Source organism: Poeciliopsis prolifica, unplaced genomic scaffold, assembly GCF_027474105.1.
Source record: "Poeciliopsis prolifica strain line A6 unplaced genomic scaffold, Auburn_PproV2 SCAFFOLD006, whole genome shotgun sequence".
NCBI lineage: Eukaryota > Metazoa > Chordata > Actinopteri > Cyprinodontiformes > Poeciliidae > Poeciliopsis > Poeciliopsis prolifica.
In genome coordinates this window covers 16,670,080-16,696,123 of record NW_026562381.1, presented here as the reverse complement: position 1 = coordinate 16,696,123, position 26,044 = coordinate 16,670,080, and the positions used below count along the sequence as shown (strand labels likewise).

The 26,044-nt window shown below is 35.7% G+C and overlaps 1 protein-coding gene across 1 annotated transcript in view; it reads left to right on the top strand.

The window, feature by feature from the left end:
• Positions 1 to 4,901: 4,901 nt before the first annotated feature.
• LOC129360477 (relaxin receptor 1-like) overlaps positions 4,902 to 26,044 on the top strand; it is a 100,693-nt gene continuing 79,550 nt past the window's right edge. Inside the window, exons 1-2 of the mRNA XM_055030745.1 lie at positions 4,902 to 5,133; positions 12,792 to 12,929. Coding sequence (XP_054886720.1) covers positions 5,091 to 5,133; positions 12,792 to 12,929 — 181 coding nt within the window. The 5' untranslated portion in view covers positions 4,902 to 5,090. The remainder of the gene's footprint in view (positions 5,134 to 12,791; positions 12,930 to 26,044) is intronic.

Below are 26,044 nucleotides of genomic sequence, written 5' to 3'. Positions count from 1 at the left end.
ATGGAACCAATTATTTACTACATCCAGGGTCTGCAAGATGTAAAAACAGTTTAATTTCCTATTCTAATGTGTTACTTGGGTCTGAAATTTAATCACATTACTGCAAAAAAAAAGCTTTAAAAAGTTATTTGCATTTTTCAGTGTATTTTTGAGCTTCCTGATTAAAAACAAAGCACCATTGCAAATTTAACAGGTTATAAGATATAATAACTAACTTGTTCTGAAAGCCACTGATTGGTTGATAATTCACCTAAATGACAAAAAAAACAGTGGTGTTTATTTAGGCTTTTGCAAAATACACAAATATGATAACATAGACTAATATGTAATAGTGTAGAATTAGATTTATGCAGAATTAGCAATAATAAAAATTAACATGCAAATTAACAACTAATCAAAACTTATATTCAGAAATGTTGGAACTGAATAAATGTAAAATTAAGAAATCCCACCAGACAACCTTAAACATCTAAAATTAATGTGACTTGAAATATACAACCCAAGAATACACAAACACACAAGATTTGTTCCCCTTCTTCAGCATTTCTGACAGCTTTCTTTTCTTGTTATTTAGCTGATCTTTATTTTTGACATGCTTTTCAATAATTTACTCTTTTAATTTTTTGGATTTAAAACAAAACAAACTGTACAATTTAAAAGCAACCCAAATAGCAGAGTTCGTTTAATTCAGTGTTATGCCTGACAAACATCTCCCTCTTCAGCAGTAAACTGTAGGAAACCAACTGACAGCCGGAGCTTCAGCTTCCTTCCCTGCACAGATGTTTAACCACAAACCTAACACAGATCTAATTTTTGCATCTTTCATGTATTTATCTCAAAATTATAGGAACTTTAAAACAGTGCAAGAAACTCACAGATGCCAAAACTCCAGGCTCAGTTTATGCTGTTTGGTCTGTTTACAGATTTTCTTTAAAATTGAAACCAGACTCTGTACCATTGTTCATTACATTTATGCAAAGTTTCTCTCTATGGACAGTTTTCCATATGGATCCACAGTGGAGTCAGCTTCTTTTAATTAGTGTCAGGTTTTTTTTTTTCTGCTTTCTAAAGCAAGCTGTTGTCCTGACAGCTGCCTACAGAGGAACTTGTATCTGCAATGTGGGCTAATAAAATTATAAAGAACATTTTTTCATTTCCAAAACCCCAGTCCATCACAGGGAAACCAGTCACGCAGTACAAACAACCTTGCATCCAAACACTAAAGGCTATTTTGAGTGACCAATTTACCTGACACCTGGATTTGGCAGCAACACACAAAGAAAACCTCTTTTATGTGGCAAACATGCAAACTTCACACAGAAAGGCAGTGGCTGGTATTCTTACTGAAAGGCAACAAGTGCACCACTTTTCAGCCTAAAAAAGAACTGACTACTCATTTTTTATTTGGCTTTTTTTTTTTTTTTTTTTTTTTTACAACTCATGATTCTTCCCAAAACCATAAAGCTTTGCTTGTGTTTTTTTCTCATTCAAGATTAGGTGAAAGTTGAAAGTAAAGCACTTATTTGCTGACTCTAGATTGGTTGTGTCTTTTCATGTTTTAAAAGCCTGAAGTGAAGAGAAAGTTGCACTCTTTCTGGACTTCCTTTTGATCCCTCCTCACATTTTGGGTAAAATCACACCAGAGCTTTTTGGTCGGTTTTATACAGATCAGGATTTTTTTTTTTTTGATTGTTTGCTTTATGTGAGCAGGTGTAAAAGCTCTCACACTAACTCTGCTGTTGACCAAACAAACTGGAAAATAGGGCATTTTATTTTGCTTGCCAGTGAACAGAGCATCCAAATAACTAAAAAGATAAAGTAGAATCTCTTCTACGTACAGCTGGAATACTTTCTGTCTTGCTGTTTCTGGGACTGCAACTTAAATGAGCGACTAATATAGCAGTGTGACAATGTTTAGTAAGTTCAGTCCACCTTGAAAAGGGAAGACTAAGAGATAACCAGACCTAGTGAAGTTGTGAAATATGTTGCCTTTTGCTATTGGATAGAACAACATTCAGTCTTCTTGGGCAAACAACCAGGTTGCACCTGATGAGCCTGAAGTAAAGTTCAGCTAGTTAGAGTTCAGAACAAAATCTGGGAAAAAAAAGAAAGAAAAAAAAAGAGAATAGAAATCTAAAAGGTCACATAAAGATCCCGGTGGAAAACTTGACCTCCTCCTGTTTCAGTACTATTGTTTGATGAATAATGTTTGCATTCATCAAACATTATGAATACTGTTCCAAGTGATCTTTAACAGAAAATAAGCTGAATGTTGCTTGAAAAAAAAATAAAAATAAAATGTAATACGTACAGTATTGTAATGGTTTGTTTACAAAAGTTGCAAAGATTCTGATTTGATGTTAGGAAACTCTGACTACTATGGGCAGTTGGGTTAAATGCCTGAATATTAGGATGAGCGCCAGAAGTGTGAAAATGAATTCTCATGCTCCAGGAACCAATCTTTCCTGGTTTAAGCCCAGAAGATCCTGCTATCAGCATTCCTTAAGAACTTGTTCCCTCCCTAAATAACCTTCTTGTTGTTTAAGGGGTGAAAAATCCATTTTCATCTTCACTTTGAGAGAGCTGACCTGTTTGCTTTATCAAGGCTGAGCTCTGTGACATTCTTAAGCCAGGCAATGCAGACATAAAACCCATTTTTAAACCCTAATTTAAACTCTATTTGACTGACACCACACAGGAAATAGTCATTCAAACTCTGCAGAACCACACGCTTCACACCTCTCTCATGTCTCTGCTGCGCCGTCTGAATTTGAATCTGTGAAATCAGACCAATCTGCATGCTTGCCAAGCAGAAAAGCCTAAAAATAAATATTCTATCTCATCTTCTATGAACAGAAAAAAGATTAGAGGGTGTGTTTGAGTGCATTTAGAGGTAGAATTCATCAGCTACCAAATGCTGCAGCTTCGTTTCTTAGCTAATCCCCAGCAGATCTGATCATACCAGGTTCCAAAAGCTGAGACTAAAAAGTTGTTTAATTTTGCAAACATGAGGGACCAATTATTTGTTATTATTATATTTTTAAGACATTACAGCACATGAATTAAAGATTTGTCAAACTGAGCCTTTTTAAGAGAATCAACCTCTGGCAGCCATCAGAACTGGAAATGAATAATTATTAATGTGAACTTTACAAATATCTAAAATTATTTGAAATGATGTAGTTGATGGAATGGATGCTTAATTAACTAAATACTTCAAATATTATTGTCCCAGTTCATGGACTCTTAGATGAATTGTTTAATACCCAAAAGGATTTTATTTTCTTAAAGTCTGCCTTCATGAAAATATATTAATTTACAAACAGCTCTAGTTAGGGGTTAAGGGCAAACAGAGACATTTACGCTTTGAAAAGAAACTCCCCAACTGTTGTTTTAAACTTAAGAACAGATTTTATATATCACCAGATTTAGATTTTTAGATAAACACAGGCAGATTAAATTAGTACTGTTTTCTCCTGCAGTGGCTATGAGCATTATTTTGAATTTCTCTGCAGCAAAACCAGAAAGATATTCAGAAAATGGAAGCAGAGGAGGGTCAATACAATGCTTTTAAATTCATTAGTGTGTATGCAACCTGCAGTTTTACTAAAGCATTTCACTGTTAGTGACTTATACCTTTGACCCAAATAGTCATCAGATATTAGATGTAAATGTTTATATTTTTAAAATAAATAAAAAAAAAATACTTTTGCAATTTGTTTTTACTGTATTGGAGTTTGTCCTTAAGTTTTTTCTTTTTGTCCTTTTTTTCAGTCAAGATCAATACTCAAATTTATTGACGTTCATAAGGAGGTTATACGAAAGTGACAGATTATGCTCTCATCCAAGATCCGTCATACAGACTGCATCTCAAAACATTGCTGAAGGATCCATTCAGTGATTGGTGCAAAAAGTCCAGCGGTAACATTTCTTTGCATATAATTTTCCACATACATCAATGAAATCTCCAAATGAATATGATGGGTGACAACGATTGTATTGAGTCTTCTAATAGACATTGTTGTATATGACATTCTTGATTTGACTCAAAGCAACCTAGCCAATATTGTTGGACAGATAAGGTTTTATCGCAATATATTTTAGTTGTTACTATGTCCAGAGGCTATTTATTATGGTGGGATGAATTCCCCTCTGACTGACCCTTACATCCATGTTAAAGGATAATATTGACAGATAGCCCCTCCACTCTCAGCCTGTGAAGATACACAGAGTCCCATCAGTTACTAAAATTGGTTCAACCCCAAATACGCTTTCGGTCAACTTAGGTTTAAATGGTAAAAGTGGGAAATAGTAAAAAAAAAAATCTGCTGAGTTTATGAGGATGACGGCTTTGGGTCAGGTTATTTTTTTCTGATGCAGCTGCAATCAAAGCAACTGGACTTATAGTGAAATAGAAGTGGAAGAAGCGCCTGGCTTTTGTTATAAATAGCAGCTTTCCTGGGTAATAGGAAGAAACCTGCTTATTGAACATAATACTTGCATTTAGAAGACTGAAGAGAGATTACCTTTAATATTAGGTATGAAACTGTACATTTTCAAAACAGAGAAACAGTGTGCGAAACAAAGAATACCTGAACCCGATCTGAAATCTTCTGAATTTCAAGAGTGTGCAAATGAAAAACAAAACAATTTCATTTGTGGGACGTTAAAGCATTAATCAGTCCTCCAGCTCACTGCACCCACTGGGAGGGTTTGGTGTCCCTAATTACATAGAGGCGCATTTATTGAGCAGCTCGCGCTCAGAGGTGATAAAACGTGAACACTGCGCGCGCTGCCGCACCTGTGCCGCCCGCGTGCCGCCCGCTTCTCTCCGTACGTCAGAACATGGCAGCTCTTTAAAGCTTTCCCCCACACGGGAGGAGGCTGCAGACCGCCTCGGTCCTGTGAAGCGTTCACAGGTCTCTCCTGCCGCTGTTCTCGGACCGAACCACCGTGTTCACACCGTCAGCGCGGCTGTTCCCGCACAGCGTCTCATTTAAGAACTTCCGGTGAGAATTTAACACCTGGGAAGAGATAATTACTGCTCCTTTCTCCACCAGCGCGATTTTAACACAACTTCCAGAGGCATCATGCAAGTTTACGTGGCTGTGATCTTCGCGTACGGAGTGTCTGGTAAGTTCAGCAACTTAATTGACCGGATTATGATTTGAACTCTTTTTAGGACATTTCTTTAACAGTTTACATTTGCAATTTAAACCGTCTCACATTTGCATTGATAATAAAAAAAAATTGGAACATGATTGCACCGAAGGGATGTTACTTTAAATATATGTCGATTTTACATCCATCTCAGATTTATAGTGTAAATTGTCTTTCATGTAACATCTGGAGCTTTACTATAAAGCACTGCTCCATCCCATAATCTCATCAAAATAAATAAATCGCCTCTTTACGTCATAATAAAAATGTACACTCTGTCAAATGTTTGCCTTGTGTTTGTTCCCATTTTTTCTGTTTTGTTGTGGGTTTTCTAAGGTAGATTAATCTGTGTATTTGAGGCATTTTTGCTGGATGTGTGTGTGATATAAGCGTATTTATTCCATACTGGAGCATCAGCTGTGAAATGAAGCATCTCTAGCAGTGAAGGGAAACCTTTTTCGTTCAGTTACTGTCCTGCTGCCTCAGTGGATTCTGTGTTACTGAGGGAAGCTTCTGTTGTTAGATAAGGGGAAACCAACATACAATCCAACATTTACTGTTGTGTAATTTCACTTTAAGTAACGACTTTGAAACAATTTAAAACTAAAACCACTAGAGAACTGAAACTCTTCATTTTGTAAACCAGTTTGTAATATTCTGCTCTTTTTTGTTATAAAGTATAGACTGTTGAGTCTTTCGGTTGATAGAATCAACAAATTAAGTTTCTTTAAAAAGTACAGAACTTATCAAGACAGTGGCAGTGGTTTACCTTGACTGACAGGAGAGCATGTGGGGTCAGCTTGACTCTGTAACTTGAATAATCTGTGCACCACGTTCCTTATCAGTGTTTAGGTTTCAGCATGTGCTGACAATGCGAAAGGCTGTCAATGGGATTATCAGACTGACAGGCAAATTTTTATATCAATGAAAGATAAGCTGAATAAATAAAACAAAAGTCTTCGAATTATTATTATTTTTTTTTTAATGAAGCAACAAAGTGCTCCCACCCAACCTGCTTCATAGATAAATTTAACAGATAAAATAACTGTGATTATTAGAGGTGGTAAATTATTTTGAAATTATCTTTCACTAAACCAATCCATTCACTTGAGCCATTTAGTGAGTGTTGCTTAGATAATTTGTCAGCAATAAACCTCTTAGTGGACTAGTCAAAGTCCAGACTTCAGTTGAGATGTTCTGTTTATTACCTTAAACAGGCCATTCATACTTGAATGAATATAATGTATCTAAAAAGGTTTGGCCAGTTTAATTTCTTCCAATACTTCCTTTCTCCAGTTGGAGACAAGAAATTATTCAGTTTAGTTTATCTTCTTTCCATTTTATGTATTCTATTTTGATGATAAACAAGTTAGACACCATGACCAAAGATAGAAAGAGTCCTATAATGGAAATCTGGTCTCTTTTATGAGGTAAAAACACATTTGGCACAGTTTAGACACTTCTTAGCCAAATTGTGTTAAAAGTGACAGCTCTTCTGGGTACATCTTTCACTAAAACCTTTTGTGGAGCAAATATACTTCAGCTGATTCTGTCCTAAACTGATGAAGTTTTAACCAATTTATGAATTTAAAAGTCTGAGCCATTCTTTTGTGTCTGGACTAGAAATTTCATTGTGTTTTGTAATGTTTCCTTTGACGCTTACATTTTTTTCTAATTTACTGTTTAATTACTAATAAATCAGGTAGGGTGATAGCAACATTAGTGACGGTGATATTATCAAAACATTTTCATATTTACACACGTACCAAAAGTTTGCATTTTTGATCTGATAACTGTGGAGCTCTTCTTTTTTTAAGTTTATTATTTTGTCTTTAAGTGGAGATTACTTCTGACACCTTTTAGCCTAAAGGGAACAGAAAAAATAGAGCTAAAGGCAACTTTATTTTCTTTAGTGGCTTCAGTCAATGAAAAGTCAATTTGTGGGATGAAACTAGCAACTTCAGAAGAGAGACAGCAAAAATAGAGTCTAATACATTATTTGTAAAAGCAAGCCACAACAAATCATGTTCTTCTGTGGAAACGGTGTATTGATAAATGTGTACAAGAATATAATGTTGTCTAATGATCCCAATTTTAATTGTGACAAAAACAGATGAAACTTGTAATGGAAAAGAATAAAAAATAACAAACAGATCAAACTTGTAATGGATAAAAACAACAAAAACAAATTAAACCTGTAATGGTGAAACTCACCATTCATTGCAATACAGGGCTTAATTTATAGAGGGTAATCTAATTCCTTTGTTTGTTTTTTTTATTTTTGTTTTTTTTTTGTGGTTTCAATTACTACCTCCAAGAAAAAAAAGACATTATTTTTCCATTTTCTGTGTTTAATCTGTCTTTATTCTTTGGGCAAAAACACAGATGAGTACTGGAATTATAAATATTCACTATTTTAGCTAGATTCATGTTTCCCATCTCCAATTTTGCTAATAAGATTTAACACTTTCCTTCTTCCATGGCAAAATATGTAGATTAGCATGTTATTTTAGGGGCTTTCATTTTCACATTCTTCTTTTTGCTTCCTTGAGAGTGAATGAACATCTTCTGCCAGACCTCCAACTGTGAAGCAGCTGAGTCAGGCACATAACCCGTTCCACTTCCAGGTTACATCAAACATTTATACTGACTGAACCTTGTTCTTTTCTCCTAGTTTGCTTTCTTTCAGAGACGATAACTAAAACATTTATCGACATATTTGACATAAAAGTTAAATCTGTGGCTTTTTTGTTGCCATATCACTTTAGGTGTTGTTTAAATAATGAAATCAGGGATTTACATTATACCATGAGGCATTAAAAAGCAATAATCCTGTTGGATAACTGAGAAAAGCTTATATTTCAAGGAAAATAAATATTATAGTGAATCTGTCTGTCACTTTAGCACCACAGGTTGCCTGGTAGATTTATCCTCTCTCATATCAGCTAAGCTTCTAATATTTCAGGCATGGTTGGGTCTCAGGGTGTGTTCACACCTGGTGGTCCGGGAACCAAAATTGCAGCATTTGTTCCACTTGCTGTCGCTTTCACACTGCAGTGTCAAATGAACCAAACCCTTTGAGCAAGCTGTTGCCCCGTTTGCCTGTGGTGGCGCTGCACCAGGAACAACTGAAGGAAACGACATGAAAACCTGACACTCAGTCCACTTCCTTCACAAAATGTTCACAAAAATGGGTTGTGTCACGTAAGATTTTAATTTCATATTGTTGTGATGGAAAGTTATGATATCTGTGCATAAAGACACTTTTCAAGGAACTGAAGCAGGGTTGTAAATAAGACCCAAAAAGCTACTCAAGCTTACAGTACAGAATGTGCTGCATGATGTTGGGTACTTGAAGTTAAAACCTTTTAGAAGATCATCTAGAAAGATTTTACATTGGATGTTTAAATAAACCTTCATAACCCTACATGATAATTAGCTTTTGAGGCTAAGGCTTTTAAAGCTGAGCCACCATCAATTATTCTTTCCTTCAGTTTTATGACTAAGTTTTATAGCCAGTGCAGAAATTTGACATTTCCAAAGAAGAATTGTGACTTTGATTTAGATGGAAGTCAGTTATTCAGAATAATTCCTTGTGTTTTTTGTGATGTATGAGTTTTTGAGAAGCAAAAGTGTTTTGACCTTTGTAGCAACATTAAAGTTTACACTGGGGTTTTCTCATTTTATTTGCTTCAAGGGGTATTTTAAATGTCCCAATAGGTCATTAAATAATAATTATTTTCCCTTTTGTCTGTTTAGTATGCATCGATGTTTAAAGTATCCTTACATCATGAGTTAAGTAAAAACAGAGTTAACCTTTAGAATGTTATTTCCTAAATCTTGTATAGAAAATGAATATTCAGCTTGCTCAGCATCGGAGCAATATAATTGTTTCTCTGTTGTCTCCCTCAGCTCTGCCTCACATGTGGCTGCAGGTCTACTGTAATTTTTAACATCAGTTCCTCTTAAGCTAAAAAATGCTGCAGCTCACATTTAAATGCAATTCTCTTATCATTTTTCAAGGTAGTTTAAAATCACAACAGCTTGCATAGTGGACTGTGTTCTTTACAGGCAGTTTCTGTCTGGAGCTGACAAGCGTCCTGCTTGATCTGATTACAAGTGAACAGCAGAGTGCAGGTGTGAATGCATTCGGGACACAATGAGGACACATTCACATTCCAGAGCTCAGGTCATATTCAGTATTTGTTGGTGAGGCTTTGGACATATTCTGCAAACATAAACCACCTCTTTGCCTTTTGTTGCTCTTTACAAGAAACCAGGTTTCCATCAGAATCTTTTTTCTAGCTTATCTGTTGTTTCAGAACACATATTGTGCATTAAGTTAAGTCCAAACAAACAGGCGGTCCTTTCACAGAAACCCCCGCTGCTACTTATGTGAACAAGTAGATTTGGTTGCAGTGCCTCAATCCAGGATGCTGGCTTTTTCAGTCCAAAGCTGTAGATGTTTTGTCATAACTTATTTATGAAAACATTGCAAAATCCAGAACACATCTTGTTTAGATAATTGAAGCATAGAAGTAGGCATTACTTTATTGTGCCACATTATTCATTTATCATCCTACTTGCAAGCCTCTGGCTGTGTAAAATGCTGATTCTGAAATGATGTCCTTAAGACCAAAATATGATCCAAAATATTAAGGCTTTTTATAAATTTACCCACACTTTAAGATTATATTTATAGACACAAAAATATGTTTATATTTGGTTTACCTTTGACAAAAGATTTAACAAGAATTAACAAGATTCAGACATAATTCTGGATTAATACTGTTAGTAGTATTAACAGAGTGTGTATTGGTTCATAGATTCCTTTTAAGACTATGTTTTGTTTCCACTGAGTGATCTGCACAGATGGGTGTAGATTGGTATGGTGTTTTTGTTTTTGTCTTCTTGTGATGTAAAAGTGGGCCTAGAACCGATTCGTACCCCACCATCCCTGGGTTGCCTTTGTTTCAGGTCATGGTTAGGATGGAGCTACTGGTGTTACAGCGCAGACTGGAGAACAGAGCGGAGTCTCTGCTTTCGATAAACAAAAGACACCCCATCCTTCCCGGTGATAGTCTGGTGGTGAAAACGTTCCCCTGAGTTCCTCGACTATAAAAGAGCATCCTGACCCATACCGATCAGCAGGAACGAAGCAATGGACATTTTTCAATGGAGTTAAAAATTTGGGAATGCTCAATGAACTAGTTAGTCTAATAGTACTCTACCAGAGAAGTGTTGGTCCATAGCTTCTGTGACTAATGTTGTACTTGTTTTGACATGTAATACTGAATCCCAAGGGTTTTGTTGGTTTGCAGGTTCAAAGTTTGGTGCAAAAACCCAATTACTGCAAAGTACCTCCAAATTACTCCAGAGTACACAGCAACAACACGGACAGCAGTCAAAACTTGTCTCCCCTTCTGCCTGCTATTAGTTTCCCCTGATACACTGGAGCCTACAGCCCCACCTAGTGACCAATCAGGGAACACTTAGCATTTTTTGTTTGAACAAACTAATTTCAGTTTCAGCTTGAATATGTGAGGAGATCGTATTTCCTGCTTGGCAACTCTAAGTTTATGATGTAAAAGTTTTCAACTGCTAATCATTCCAACTAATTTAATAATTTATTTTCATCTGAAGGCAACAGTTTGGATCTTCTCTTGACCTTAGCTAAACAACCATCAGATTATGCACGTTCAAATTATTTTTTAATATGCAGTTCAAATTCTAAAATGCTTTCTTAATGCCAAAAGGAAATGAAATATTATTCAAACCTTCCCAATCTGTTGATCAGACCTGGATCAACAGGTTAAATCAAGTACCTAGTTTGATTATTGACCAAGCTAGATGAGCTAAATGCTAATTGCTAAGCAGACAGCCTCAGGCCCTGGCCCGTCTTTTACATTCAGCCCTACTTACTGACAGATTTAATTAAAGATAGTCATATTTAAGCTCATATATTAGTGCTTTGTGTGGATTGAAATTTAGGAAGCCAATGAAAGATGTATAATCAGTCCTCTTTGACAAAATAACAAAACAAACAAACGATGTAATTATACTTCCAGAATTATATTTTTTATTTACATAACCTTCTGATTTGAACTGCACAGGTGATACAGTATTTCTAGGATAAATAAGGACATAGTAAAATAGTTATATATCCTACATAAAGTCACATAAGGACATGTCCTTTTTTAGGATACATCTTGTACGTCTCTGCAGCAGAGAAGTTCTTGAAATATAAAAACAGCTTCTTAAAATCCCCTCTTTTATAATCAGATCTATCAGAATACTTCTTAGTGCTGGGTGCAAACAACCTCTTATCCACGCAGCAGATCAACCTTAATACTTCAAATTAATAACTGGTTTAAAAAAAATTGGCTGGTTATGGATCTTAGACCCATTTGGATTATTATAAAAAGACTGATTTCTTCTCTCTGTAGCTCATAATCTGTTCTGCATCAAGACATTTCTAAACTTCAAGCTTAGAGCTTATTCATTTGCAGAATCTCAGGAAGACTTAATTTTCACTCACAGTCATGAGATACATGGGCTAAAATCAAATGAGGTGATTATGCTGCTGTTTATGTGAGGATGTACTAATTAATCAGAATGTACTTCAAGCCAACTACATTTTACAAAGTTTGTTATCATTTCTCATCTAATTTTTAACGAATCCAGGTAAAGAGTTGATTAAGTACTGCATTTGGAGGCATTTCTTCAGCAGAGCTATTTCACACTTTAATTAAAAGTAATCAGCATTTCATGTTTTATTGTTAATGTTTTGGTGGCTGTTGGGTTTTATAAATTTTTTCTGCTTTTCACCATAAGCAGAACAGACTGGAAAGGGAGAAAAAGCAGAGTCTATGAGTCACTACTGGAGGAGATAATTTATCTGTCATTGACAAAGCCTTTTAATTTATTGCAGCCGTCGCTGAACATTTTTCAAGTGCAGTTTCATTGTTGTCAATCTTTACTCAATTTTATGTTATCTTTGGTTTTTCATGGCACCAGCTGCATAAAAGTCACAGAACAACCTAGAAAATATAACATTTCATGACCATGAAGATTGCCATTGCAGTTGTTTTATAGATTTAGTGTGTAGCCCATTTGTTGACTACTGCTTTGATGAATCATTTGACAGCAAAGGATCCTTAATAGACTTTTCTTTTTGGTACAGAACTGGTTCAACCTAAAATTGCCACTTGAAGTGCTTTGAGTATAACATATTTACAGACAGAAGCTTTTTTATCTTAAATGCAAAATGTATATATTTTTGGTTCAGTTTCAGTTTATCTGTGGCTGTGAGTCATTCATTGACTACTTCACCAGTTGACAATTATTTCAATCTTTGATTAATTACGATTAATCCATGTAATTGCTTCAGCCTAAAGCATTTGTCAGACTTGTACTTCTTTTTGCAGCATGTTCAACAGCTTGGCCAGACAAACTGTAAGAAAAAACAGAGTAGCTTGACAAGAACTTCATAAAACTGAGCATTTCAGTTCCTCTACACAAAAAAACATTTTTTAGGAAAGAATCTGTGCAGCATTGCAGCATTTAATTAAAACATTTTGTGCAAGCTTTGATTTAAGTCATATTTTTGTGACTTTCTGTTTTGATTACAGCACTCAATATCACAGAGGAGAAGGGTACATGCCCACTTGGATATTTTCCCTGTGGCAATCTGACAGTTTGCCTCCCGCAGCTCCTGCACTGCAACGGCATTGATGACTGTGGAAACCAGGCAGACGAGGAGAACTGCGGTGAGTTTTGTTCCTAACTTGAAGGTTGTAGTTTCACGCTGACTGCCGAATGGCTTTTTTCCTAATGAATAACGACTTTTATATAATCACAGTATATTGATTAATGAACTGAATGATGACTATGTCAGAGATTTATCTGTGGACTATCTCTTAAATGTCATAATCCATTTTTTGAGGTACATCACAGTCCAAATGATGACAACATCCACATATTTCACAAGTTGGATGATGTTCTTGAAGCCTTTTTTTATCCAAATGAAATAATGGGAATTAGGCAGCATTTCCAAACTTCAGTCTTGCTCACTATGTTGGTTTTAGGGTTCATCTTTTCTGATCGGTACATGACGCTCGGCCTCAGGCAGAATCCTCTCAAGGTCTTTAGCTTTTGTTCCAGTCTTCATGCCTATGTTCTGCACCTAAACACATTCATCTATGGGACACGGAAGCAGGCTCCTTTGTAAACAGTGCGATAGCTGGAATTTCTCAGGGTGTTTAGACTTGCGTCATGTGTAAATGAGACAGCAGATGAACGAGAGACTCTTAAGGATCTGGAATTTTTCAGGATGAATCACAAATCCTTTCTTGATATCTTGGCTTTTTCCTTTAAATTCCTCCTTGATGTCACAAAAGGGAGCATTGTGTTTAAGGTGTTGCTTCACCATGAATCAAACTCAAATGTTGTGAATTAACCAGTCAGACACTTACAAGCTGTTTTTGCCTGGGCAAAACAATGACTTAAATTTAAAATATCTGTGTGGATATTTTTGCTTATTTTAATTGTATGCAGTTCTTTAAATGTCCTGTGAGTAAATATATTTGCCCATTTATCAATAACACCTGGAACTTTCAATATCTAGCACGTAAGTTTTGTAACTGTCCCTCGGATTAATTTCACTCCCTGCTATGACAAGAGTGAAATTACCATAATAACCCGATAGTGACTGGAAAGTGCATCATCTCCCCTTTCAGAAACCCTTTAAATTTTTCAGATAGCGGAAAGGGTGGCAGAATTACGGTACTGCAAATTTGGCTGGATTTCCGCAGCTCTGTTTAGGACTTAGAGGGTTAATGGAGTTTTGGTAATCCTAAATATTAAAACTGATTTGATATCAGATTATGAGAAAGAGTTGTTGTTGATTAAAAAGTATCAACCTGTATATTATTTACAACTATTAATCATTAAGCAAATGTCTTTGTGCATATCTTTCTTCACACAAAATAAACACTTTTTAATTATTTTAATTTGTTTTTCATATTTATTTGTATTTATTTTAATGTTAGTATGGTTTTGCGGTGAAGGGGCTAAACTGACAGTTGTTTCCTTTCAGCCCATTACTTAAAGAAGGGATTTGGATTTTTATGTTGAATTTGAACATAGCTTATTGTAATCCGACATATTTTCTGTAATCATCTTATGCTGCCACATTTGATTTATCAAAACATTGCACTGAAATGAACAATTTTACTATTTTGAGTAAAATATTATTTCAAAAATATATTCCTAGTATTACCTGGGAGTTTTTTGTTTATGTTCTATTTATGGTTTTATCTGTCTGTCTTTGCTCCCTCTTTCTGGCTTTTCATTAACCTTTGACATGAATTTCAATATGAGAGCATTATCCTCATTTAAGCATTTTAGCATCTTGGTAATTAGACGTAATTTATTCATTATTTTTCATTTAGTCTTGTTTCTTGCAAAGATGTAATATGAAGTGCTGCCACAGTTTTGAAACATGCAGTTTAACTTTTTATTTTTTACTCTATAGAAAACTCTTGACCTCCTTGTGATTCTTTGCATTCATGTTCTCGCTGGCTCATTTATACACTCAATTTGTTCCTGAGATTTACACAGAAGGAAAAATGTTATGTTTTTTTCCAGAGATAATTCATTCTGGCCTTGAACTTTTCCATTTTTGAAACATATGGTCAAATATCTATCTGCAAGTTCTCATTATGAAAAACTATTTCCTGTGGCAAAAGAAATCTTATTGAGAGACTTCAAAAAGATGGAAGATGAAAAGGAAATAATAATGATCAACCAAAATTCAGTAGAATCACACTTGTAGCATTGGTCATCGCAAATGTGTACTACGTTCAATCTAAGCTGCTTCGACTGACCTTTTGTACTGATTCATTGATCGTATGTTATTGGGAAAGAGGGAATAGAAATAGGCTCTGATTTATTGCTCAAACACTATAAAGCTCAGTCATTTATGAAAACATATTTCACTGACAACTATTAAAATAATTCTGTTGAGGTAAAGAGCATAGCAACAAAATCTTCCCCCTGAAGAATACAAATACTTCCATCCTGAAATAATAATAATTCTGACATTTTCTATCTGAGCAGGGTTAAGACTGGATGTCAAAACACTGAAAATAAAACATCTAAATTTCCCTGAGGGTTGGAGCCTGTATTTTTCTCAAGTGATCTATTTTAACACGAAACAATCTAAGAGAAGCAGATATGAATTATTGGACGTTTTTAAGTGACGGTTTGTTGGCATATGTTCCTGCCAAACTAATGGTTTATATCAGGAGTGTCCTGGGCCCGTCTGGCCCGTGTCATGCCAGTTTTAGTTTCAACACAGTTGACTCAAATGGTCCAATGTGTGTTAATGGGGCACAATCCCAGCTTGCTCTGTGTTGTTGGTAATTATTGAAGCTGCTGTCTGCAGAACTTCACTGATGCAATCTCTGAAACGATCTGATTCTCTGCGACTTTTTGTGACAAGTTTAATGAACTCAGGATTACATCATTTGTGACAGGATGAGTATGGAAATCAAACTTGTTCTTCTGCTGTCAGTTCCTCTGTGATTTAGTATTTTTCTGTTTTCTTTCTTTAACACAAGTACTAGTAAGTTTTAAAAAATTTGAATATTGCCTGAAAATGAAACTGGCATATATATCCTGAGCCTTTGTTTCTAGTAATTTGGATGATTATGGCCTAATCAGTTAATGAACACAGAACATCTGTAGAGTTTTCCAGAACCTTTAAATGGACTCTCTGTCTTGGTCACAGTCAGCTGGAAGAAAAATAAATATCTAAAATACTTACAGGGAGCATAGGGTTCAATTGAATTTTATGCTACATTTTTCAATCTGTATTTGTGAAAAGACATTGGAATAAAAAAAATAAAAAAAAATCTAGGGTCATCTCATAGTAATGTAATCTTACGGCAAATACGTTTGCTTGAGTACCTGATAATAATATTGAGGATTTTTTTTAAATTATTTGATAGGAGTCCAAATCTGACAACCCAATTCAGAAAGTCATAGGGGAGCTAAAAATGTTGCACCTGCAAAGCACAGACATTAGACGACCTGAACCAAATGCCAAATGCTGGGAAAGGAACCATGACAAAGGAAAGAGTGCTGAGTTACTGAGAAATCATGATTTGAAGTTTAGAGCACCGTTTGCAGCACCGTTATAAAACAAAATTGCCTGACTCTTTTCCCCATTTGATGGATATTTCTTTCTGCCATAAAGACTAACCTTTTACTTTGCCCTTCATATCTAAACCTTTAAAATCCATTCTTGTTTTTGGACCTTTTAATATATCTACTGTTGACTTATCTAAAATGTTGCCTCACTGTTTTATATTCTTCTTTTATTGTGTGTCTTTATTGAACCAGAAAATGCTATTTAGTTTTTTTTTTTTACAGGATCCTTAGTGTAAAGGAGACATTATGAAGTGTTTTAACATTTCAGCATAATCTTCTCACCTGATCCACAACGTAAGTTTTGTCACATCAGGCTTATGCATGACTGATTTCCTGACTGTTATCTTTTAAAGGACAATCATCAGTCATGACAGCATGGAAAGCAGCTGTCAGATTATAATGAATTAATCTTCCCTGTTGGCTGCCATCTGTGTCTCAGCTTTTATTCAGGCACAAAAAAAATATGGTCTGATGTCAGATATTTGTCAGGAAATGTTTATGGGTTCAAGTTAGAATAACTTAATCTTTTTTTTATATACAGCCTGACATGTATGTTATTGGTCCATTCCAGACTCTTATAAAATAAATCCCCATAAAAGTTTTTGTTTCCCATCTTCGTTTTTTGGGTTTGTCCTTTGATGTTCTCTTTTATTACTTGTAATGCCACGGACACGTTCCCTGTTCCAGTAGCACAGAATGTAATGATGTGCATTACATTTAATGTAATGCACATCACTGCAGAAAAACATGTCTTCAGTTGTTTGGGAAAAGGGGAAGTGGATACAGTCTGACTTGTTCAACATCCAATGTGAGTGCACATTGTGCCAGATTTTGGCAGCTTGCCGGTTCGTACCTGATGGGCAGAATTCCCAAATGCCAACAACAATTAATTTCTGCAACGAAAGAAACAATCAGCAATAACCTTTGTTATTAATAATTCATTCATCACACAAATTCACTTAGTGACATTCTAATGGATTTCCTCAGGAAAATAAGAACAATGTCAGCATTTCCTCAGTAGTTTTATCTGGAGTTTCTTAGATCATTTCTAGAAAATTTATGACTAATGCCTCACTGAACTTAGCAAAGACATTGCAGTGTGTGCAGAGGAATTAAAGTTGCATCAGCATTTTTCATAAGATGGATTTTTTTAGTTTGTCAAGGAGCCAAAGCCTCCTGAAAATTTCTCCAATTAATCTGATCAATAAATATTTAGGACTTATTTTAGAATTCAATGATCAGGAGAGTTTTATAGCAGAAGAATAACTTCATTGAATGATTCAATTCTAACTATATGTAGCATGACTTATTGTCCGGCATCCTTTATCAATCAGACATTATAATTTAATGTCTCATTGATAATTGTAATACAAGTAATATGTTTTCTTTGTACAATTTTATATAAATTCAGGCAATAAAGAGATAAAATAACACCCAATTTGCATAATGTTTTGGGATAAATTGAAGAAAACAAATGTCGCAAGGGCCTAGGAGACAGAATATTTTCAACAGTATGAACAAAATTTTTGTAACTCGTTGAAAATGGTTGCTGTATTTATCCAAGTTTAATACATGAACTAAAGGAATATTCAGATCCACCATAAACCCAGTTTAGATCTGACACCATTGTTAAATTCATCAGAATGGTTTAAAACACAAAATCACACCATGGATCAAAGGGCTCCCAGGTCACACTTTGGACAGCCCTTATTTGGAAGTTTGCCTGATTCAATACATAATGAGTTAATTTTCCGGCATCCTTTTTTCCACTAACACAAGCCAGACACAAAGCCTTTCAAGTGTCACTGTGGGAACTGAAATAGCCTAATTAAAAGTAAAAGCTCTTAAAATAAGCCTAATAAGTCCTGCTAACAGTGAAGAGTATGAAAAAGAATCATGATTAGGCTGCTGTTTATTGTCAAACACCATCTGTATCATAATCTCAGCTGCCAAGGCTTTATTACTGGCAGCAGCTTGGAGATTAAAAATCAGCCCCATTTTATCAAATAAGCAAAAGAAAAACCAAAAGAAAACTCTGTTTTGCAAAACGGGTCACAATATATTATGCAGAAGAATTTTCCTGTATAGTCACCGACTTCTCCTTCCCTGCAGTGCCTGTGGTCTGTACAGTGGAAAACAGAAATCATCCTCAGCCGTCTGAAATATGGTGTCAATACCTCAAGATGGAGATTTGGGACATTAATAAATGCTTAAACAAAACCTTTTACTTTTTAGCTGATTCTATCCACGCTGGAAGCATGAGTACTGTTAAAAGTAACTCATGTTCTATTGTTTGGCTACTGTGGCTCATAGGGCACCAGTTGTCAGCTCTCTGTTTTAAAAGACTGAGTGATGAGAAGTGGTTTCCATCTTTTGAATAATCCGTATTTAAACCAATTTTCCGGTACTCTAAAACCCGTAAATGGGTCGCATTGACAACCAGATAGTGAAAACGACTTAAGCAGTTACAAAGAAAACTTTTATTCTTATTTTTATTGTTTGATCAACTTGAATTTAAATTATAGAATATCATGTAGGACGTGTTTAGACAGAGCTGATTTTTGGTGGAAGCATAATATTTTGATCACATCTTTAGTGATCAGAATCTTTGACTTTGGCACTTTTTTAAATGAGATCGAGAGTGAAAGTTTTCATGAACACCCCTCACAGAGGGGTCACTGGGGTCACTTTCACACCTGGTTAGGTGTGAAAGTGAGCATGTGCTGACGGCAGGGCTGCAGGGTTTGTTCGGATGGACAGATGTCAACAAAAAACAATAGCATTGTGTTTTGTGTGCTACTAAACCAGTTTAAAATAACTCCTAATACAGAATATATGTTGCTATTTTCTAAATGGGGTGCAGGCCTAGGGTCAAAAGCTTACGTGCGTTTTGACTACATGCTAAAATCACAGTGCCATACAGTGGCCTGGGATGACAACTACAGCAGACTTGACATGTCTGTGATTTTGTCTAAACATGGAACTTTTTCCCAATCAGTATCTGAACATACCGGCAGTTTCCAAACAGCAATTTCATGTACTTGTGAACTTGGAGGGAAATAATTAATAGTGCCTCGCTTGGCGCCTCTATCGCATGTTTGCATTAGTTTAAAAACTGCAATAAAAGCAAATAAAATTACAAAACCACTCATGCACAAAACATACATTACAATTCATTACACTGTGCATGATACTTATATCTAATTGTGGTTTTAGTTTTGAAGTGTTTCTTGCATTGGCTTGAGGATATATTGTTGCGTAATGATGATAAATCATTAATTCATTGTAGGAATCAAAACCTACAAGTGGAGGTCTCGCACAAATTTTTCCCAGTGATATCCAGTAGTTACACCCTCAACCAGCCACAGCTGCACTGGAATATTTTTACATAGTTTAGTCTATTTTTTAGGATTTTCACAAACCTTTTGATATGCTAAATTGATTTCTGACCTAATGTTCTTCAGATTCTTGCAAAATTCTCCTCACTCTTAACCCCTCTGCTCTTGTAGTTGTTGCCATTTAGCTTTAAGTTGCTATTTCCACCTTAAAAAGATCTAACAGACTCTGCAGCAGTTCATGTTCTTCTGGTCCCACTGCAGGGCCTGTTTTCGGTGCTCCTCTGCTGTCACACGCCTTATTTAAATGTATCTGTCACTAAACATAGTCATGCAGCAACTGTTGGTAGCTGAGCAGGTAATGAAATCATTTGAATCAGGTGGGGTACAGACTCATCTAAACCTTGAGGACTGGGCCTGAGAATCCCTCATCTGTTGCTTATAGTCCAGTCCTCAACTGGCAATATCCTCAAATTTCTAGATGGAGCCCTGCTCCAACAAACCAGAATAAAATGGCTCAGTCATTCAGGTCTGCTAACAAGTCATTCATTTGAGTCAGGTAAGTAAGAGAAGGGAAGCAAAAGTTGCAGGATTATCTTGGACTGAACTTCAGTACTTCTGGTCTTTATTACTAAATTATGCTATGTTATTCGGTTTTACTGTCAAACTGCTCATTTGGGTGAGTCATAAAATCTGTCTTCTAAATTAAGAATGATCCATCTTCAAATCAACAAACACTTGTTCATTTCTTGTTAATATGTCAATTTAAATGTTTGATACTAAGCAATAACCAAACTTGAACACGTCTGTCCAGCGCTTCCTATGGTTTCTATGGGATTACCAATGACAGAGTAAATCTTTTATTTCAGTTTTTTTTTTGTTTGTTTGAAAGACAGAAGCAGATTTAGGAAAATACATGAGCTGGGAAATACAGTTAGTGAGTTTAAGCACAATCACAGATACAACTGGAGAGAAAATGTGTAGTGGATAGAAAGGATTTCTGATGTACTCCTTGTATTTGGTTCAGATTTTCTTTCTGCTCTGGTTCTTGGTAATTCATAGCAGCAGTCTCTTTTAATGTGCTTAAAAACCAAGATGCCTTACTGATGACATGAATTAGTAATCATGTAATCAAATTACATGATTACATGAGAAAACCTTTCCTGTTTGTTTCAATGATGGCAACCTGGAATTATGCAGTTGATCATTTCCTGCTGCCAACAAACACCAATGTTTACATGAAGCAAAAAAATCTTTGTCTGCCTGTTTTAAACATTTCAAACTGCAATGCTCGGTCATTAAATTGACTGAATTTAATGTGTGGGAGAAGTGAGCAAGGGCTTTAGTATAATAGATTAAGGTTTACTCTGGTGCAAAGGAGGAAAAAGTAGCTCTGTAAATGTAAAGGGTTAAATTTATTTCTGTAGAGCTCCTATTAATTGACCCCAGTAGAGCAACAGTCTTTTTATGAATTGTGCATCAGCTTTTTTTGACTACATAGAAAACGTCCCACAGTAGAACAGTAAATAATTGTACATGGTGTTAATATAAGGAACATTTAGGGTAATATTGGACTTGAACTGTAGAGGGAAAAATAAGTATTCAGTATTCCACTAAGTTTTCCACCACAGGAATACAATTATTGCAGAAACATTCATCTTAAATTCCAGATGTCAGATGTTTCCTGTAGTTTTTGACCAGGTTTGCAGACTCTGCAGTAGAAGTTTTGGTCAGAGTAAACAAATATGGCCGACTGCAAAAAAATAACAGCGGTACTTTGTGGACTATTTTTAACAGAGAAAAAAAGCCGATCCAAAGCAGAAGTCTGATATCAATGGGACTTTCTGGTGCACCATGGGAGTTATCTTCTCTATTTTAGATTTGTAACCTCACTTTCTGATTGGCTGAATGTCACATTCATCAGAATGCATTCTTGTTTGCCCTCGGGGTTCACCCAAAACTCTGTGGCGTTGGCTCAAGACAATTCAACATGTTGAATATCTCAGATGAGATTTTAGATCGGAGCAGTCCCAACGTCTCTCCAAGCAGTTCATGCTGATCATGTGAGATATAGAGCAGGAACATCTCATATGAATATTTTAAGAGATCATTTTGTGTGATTAAAATTGTTAGAATAAAAAATTCTTTAGAAAAATCAGCATAAATAGGTTTCTGAAATGAAAGTTTGGAGATCAAGAAGCAAAGCAGAAAACCACCAAAATATTGCAGAAGCAAACAAAAACCAATACTGACATCTTCATTTGTTCCACTTAAGATCAGCAACATTTGTGTAGCTGAACCAGCAGATTGTAAAAACAGTGTTGCTTTATGATGCATTAGACTCAGGAAACTTCTGCTTCCCTTGTAAATGTGGTGAAAGCTGCAGCCTTTCATGGATGCACACAGAGGTATAAATCAGTTGTATCGCTAAGAGACTGAAATCAATCGAATACATGTGGTGAATATTTTAACATTAACAAGCAACCATTATAAAAAATTTACATCTTTGAATATCATTCTTAATTGTCTTTAGCTGCTCAGGAAGAGCTCTTTATAAATGTACAATATTTCAGATGGGCCAAAACTTTTTCTACAGACGTCATGAACTACAACAGCTGTGTAGCATAGCAACATAGTGCAAAAATGGTCAACACAAAAAAACAAAGCAATAAATCACTCAGCCTGAAATGAAGTATTATACAGAAAATCACCCGGCGGCTTCTGCTTCCATATTTAGCGGGTGATCCGTCAATAGTTGTGTGTTTAGGGATTAAGATATGATCTCAGAGTAGAGGCAGTATTACACAGCAATGGAAAAATAATTTGATCTGTAAAAGATTAAAACTAAAACAGAAAAGTGATGATGAAATGGTGAAAATGAGCTCATTGCTCTTTAGTCCCTTTAGGTGCAGTTTTCTTCCATTTCACAGATGTTCACTATTCCTTGATCTCTTGCAGTATTCAGCTTATTTTAAGATGTCTCGCTTTACTGCTCTCGTCTCCATCTTTCCCCCATTTTTTTTTTTTAACAGCTATTTAATGTCAGCTGTTCAGAAAGAGACATTTTCTTCTACCTCTTCTGGTTTTCTTTTTTGCCATTGCCAGGTTCCTGCTGCAGATTGAGAGTTTGAGTGACAGAGCATATGCCCAGGAGGGGGTGGAGCACAGCATGGTCACAAGCTGTGATTTACATTTATTAGAGCCCCCCAACTTGCTCTTACTGGTTGCCTTTTATATAGTGTAGATGGATTTGTAGGAATCATATTAGACTGCGACAGTAAAACGGCAACTTATTGAAATGACTTATATAAGAAAGCTTATTACTTTATAGCTGCACAGTTTTATAACCACTCTTGTGTTTGAAGCAGAACTATTTTTGCTCAGTTTGTGTTTCTTAAATTCTCAACAACATAGCCTGACAGCATAAGTATGATAAAGGGAGTAGCAACATCAACCTTGGAGTGTATGCTCATTACAGCAATGTAAGGTGCCTTAGTAACAGGGCATTGCTAGCAATTCTCTGACTGTGAAAGACTGGATCAGAAATTAGGTCTTCAGTTGGTTTGAACTGAAGAGTTGGTTTGAACATCCAGATCTGTTTAATGTATTTGCAGTTTATATTCACCTGGTTACTAAAAGTTGGGACGCCTTACCAGAGAAAGCATTGCTGTGTTCCTTTTATTTGATCAATGAAACCAACAACCTGTTTGTGTTGCTGCTGAATGTTCTCACATTTTATTCTGGGGTAGAGCAGCTTTTTAAAAATGATTAATTATTGAAATGTCTGGATAAATATAGACTCAGACTACAGGCACACTTATCTTCTGAATAGTTTTTGTGCAGATGTGAAATTTTGGCTAAATTTGCACATGGGTGTATCACCTCAGTCGTACATGATCAGGAAATTGTTACTCAACACCATAGTAAGAGTAAAAGAGCAGTTTGAGGCGTTCAGCAAAAATTTTGAAACAGTTTTGAAGTCTGGTAAAGGAGAAGCTAAAAAAAAGTCTCCAATAATCCTCAGATGTCACCACCAGGCTTTTGCCAGAGTTGATATGAAAATGCATGTTTGTGGAATTAAAGATTGGTGATGTACAAAAAGGGAACTTAATGAAAACCTTATCTGTGATTTTAGGGTTTGAAATAAAAATAAACATAATATTTTGCAAAGAGATGATAGTTTTTTTGTGTGTGGTGGAAAACTGTGTAAAATAAAAAAGCATACAGATTTCAAAATGACCAGGAAAAAAAGATCTGAAAGCATACAATTTTTTGGCATTCTTTGTGGCAGGGTGTACTAATTGTTGTTAGGACACATAATTTTAATTCACAAATCTTTTTTTTTTTTTATTAAATAAAAACTTTGTGTTAGTCTGACAGACGTAAAGGAGTTTGCAGTTTTTTCTTCCTGGCTTGAAATGTGCGGTTAAGGTCAACTGTGAGCCTCCAGAAGTGACAAAAACTCTAAGACGTTTAAACAACTTCAGGGAAAAAACGCTGATGGAAAGTCTGGATGTCTTTGGTTTAAGCCTGTTGTAATAGACATGACAACAGAGAATACACAAACAACTTTTTCTGGTGCTTTTATTTAATTTAGTTCACTTTGTCTTCAAAAACAAAAAAAAAACGCTCAGAACAGACTTTGATAAAGTACTAAATATTTAATGGGGTTTCCTAGATGTTCTCTTTAACAACAAGTTTAACAGAAACTTGAACATCGTTTAAATCCTAATTTCACTGACGCAGTTTAGAAATACTGACAGTTGAGTTCTGCTATATTTTCTTTAACAGACAGATTGGGCTTAATGTTGTCAGCACAGAAATGAAAAGGAACAGTGCGCTCCTAAAAAATAGACTTTGGTCAACAAGACAAACAGTGAATCCTATTCAGAGCCCTGGGGCACTCCAAAATGGAGACGGGGACGAAGATGCTTCCTGTATTAATATTTTGCTCTGCACACAAACTAATGTTCTATTTTTGATACTCCGTCATAAAAATGCTTTGCTGTGAATCAATTGCGCTGTTTGTTAAATTTGAAGTGAAGAAGATGACATGTCGCTGAGGGTTGTTCTGGATGAAAAATAATACTTCACTGCCCAAATGATTGCTTCACTGACCTGAAAAATCCATCAGCGCTTCAGTTCGGCTGATGAGACGCTGACTCAGTTGTTTTTTTTGTTCACAAATGAGCAGCAACTCACCGCTTACAAAGCGTAACTTCTAGAATAAAGCTGAAAGAAAACGGTTCTGACTCAATACCTTGAACGCTGAAAGAAGCTCCACATCAGTGCCGGCTCTGATTCTCCCTCCATCCCGTACCTTAAATAACCCCAGGCTGTTTTACAGGTTAAGTTGGAGGTGGAAAAGGGACTGCGACAGAATTCATACAAAAATAATGCAAATTTTTTTGCGCAATTTGCTAATATGCAATATCTACAATAAAAACATCAAACAGCAGGGAGGAATCTACGCTGTTATGGTTGTTTGCTCTCCAGTTTCTGACTTCGACATTGAGAAATCAATCTGATTCTTACAGAAGGTCACGGCAGCAGGGTCTCCCATGAATGTCAATTTAAGGGATGATTTTTTACTGCATTGGTATTCGCTTTGTGCAGAAAGGCATGTTGTTTGGTAATGATTAAAGAGGACAAAGATAAGAGGGGAAAAAACTCTGCAATTGCTTTCATACAATGAGGCAAGAGCAGGCAGCCCACTGCTGAAAAGAAACTTTTCTCTAGGTTAGGACTCCGAAAAGTCAGCCTGAAAATGTACTTCTTTGAAGAAGTTGAGGGAAAAACAGAAGAGAAGGTCTCTTCTTTTCTTACTGTATTTAGCACAGTATAAAATTTAAAATGGTGTTCTTATGTCAAATTGAATATTAGTCCAGCATCACTAAAATATATAAAAATCAGGGGGGAAAAAACAAAACATTTTTCTGTGGCATTTTCCTGTCAACTTTCCATGCAGAAAAAAGATATTTCATAAGTTCTGAATGAAGTCAAAGCTTTCTAAAAAAAGACTAAACATTCCACATAAGAAACAAACTTCAAAAGTGCAGACAGATGAAGCTGTTTAGCAACACAAGAAGTCAAGACATTGAGAGCTAAAGTTTTGCCAGCTTTTAATCAAAACTGTCAAAGTTGGAGGAAACTCATTACACGATTATTCAAACAGGCAACCTCTTAGGTTAGCAGTTAGGATTTTCAGTTGCAAGCTTCGCTGTCAAAAAAGCAATCAACTGCTGTCGACATCTAACCTTTTTCTGACCGCATCTGTTTGTGAAAATGAAAGTAAGACGCTTGTTGTGTCTTTTCTGACCTTCAGCAGCCAGCAG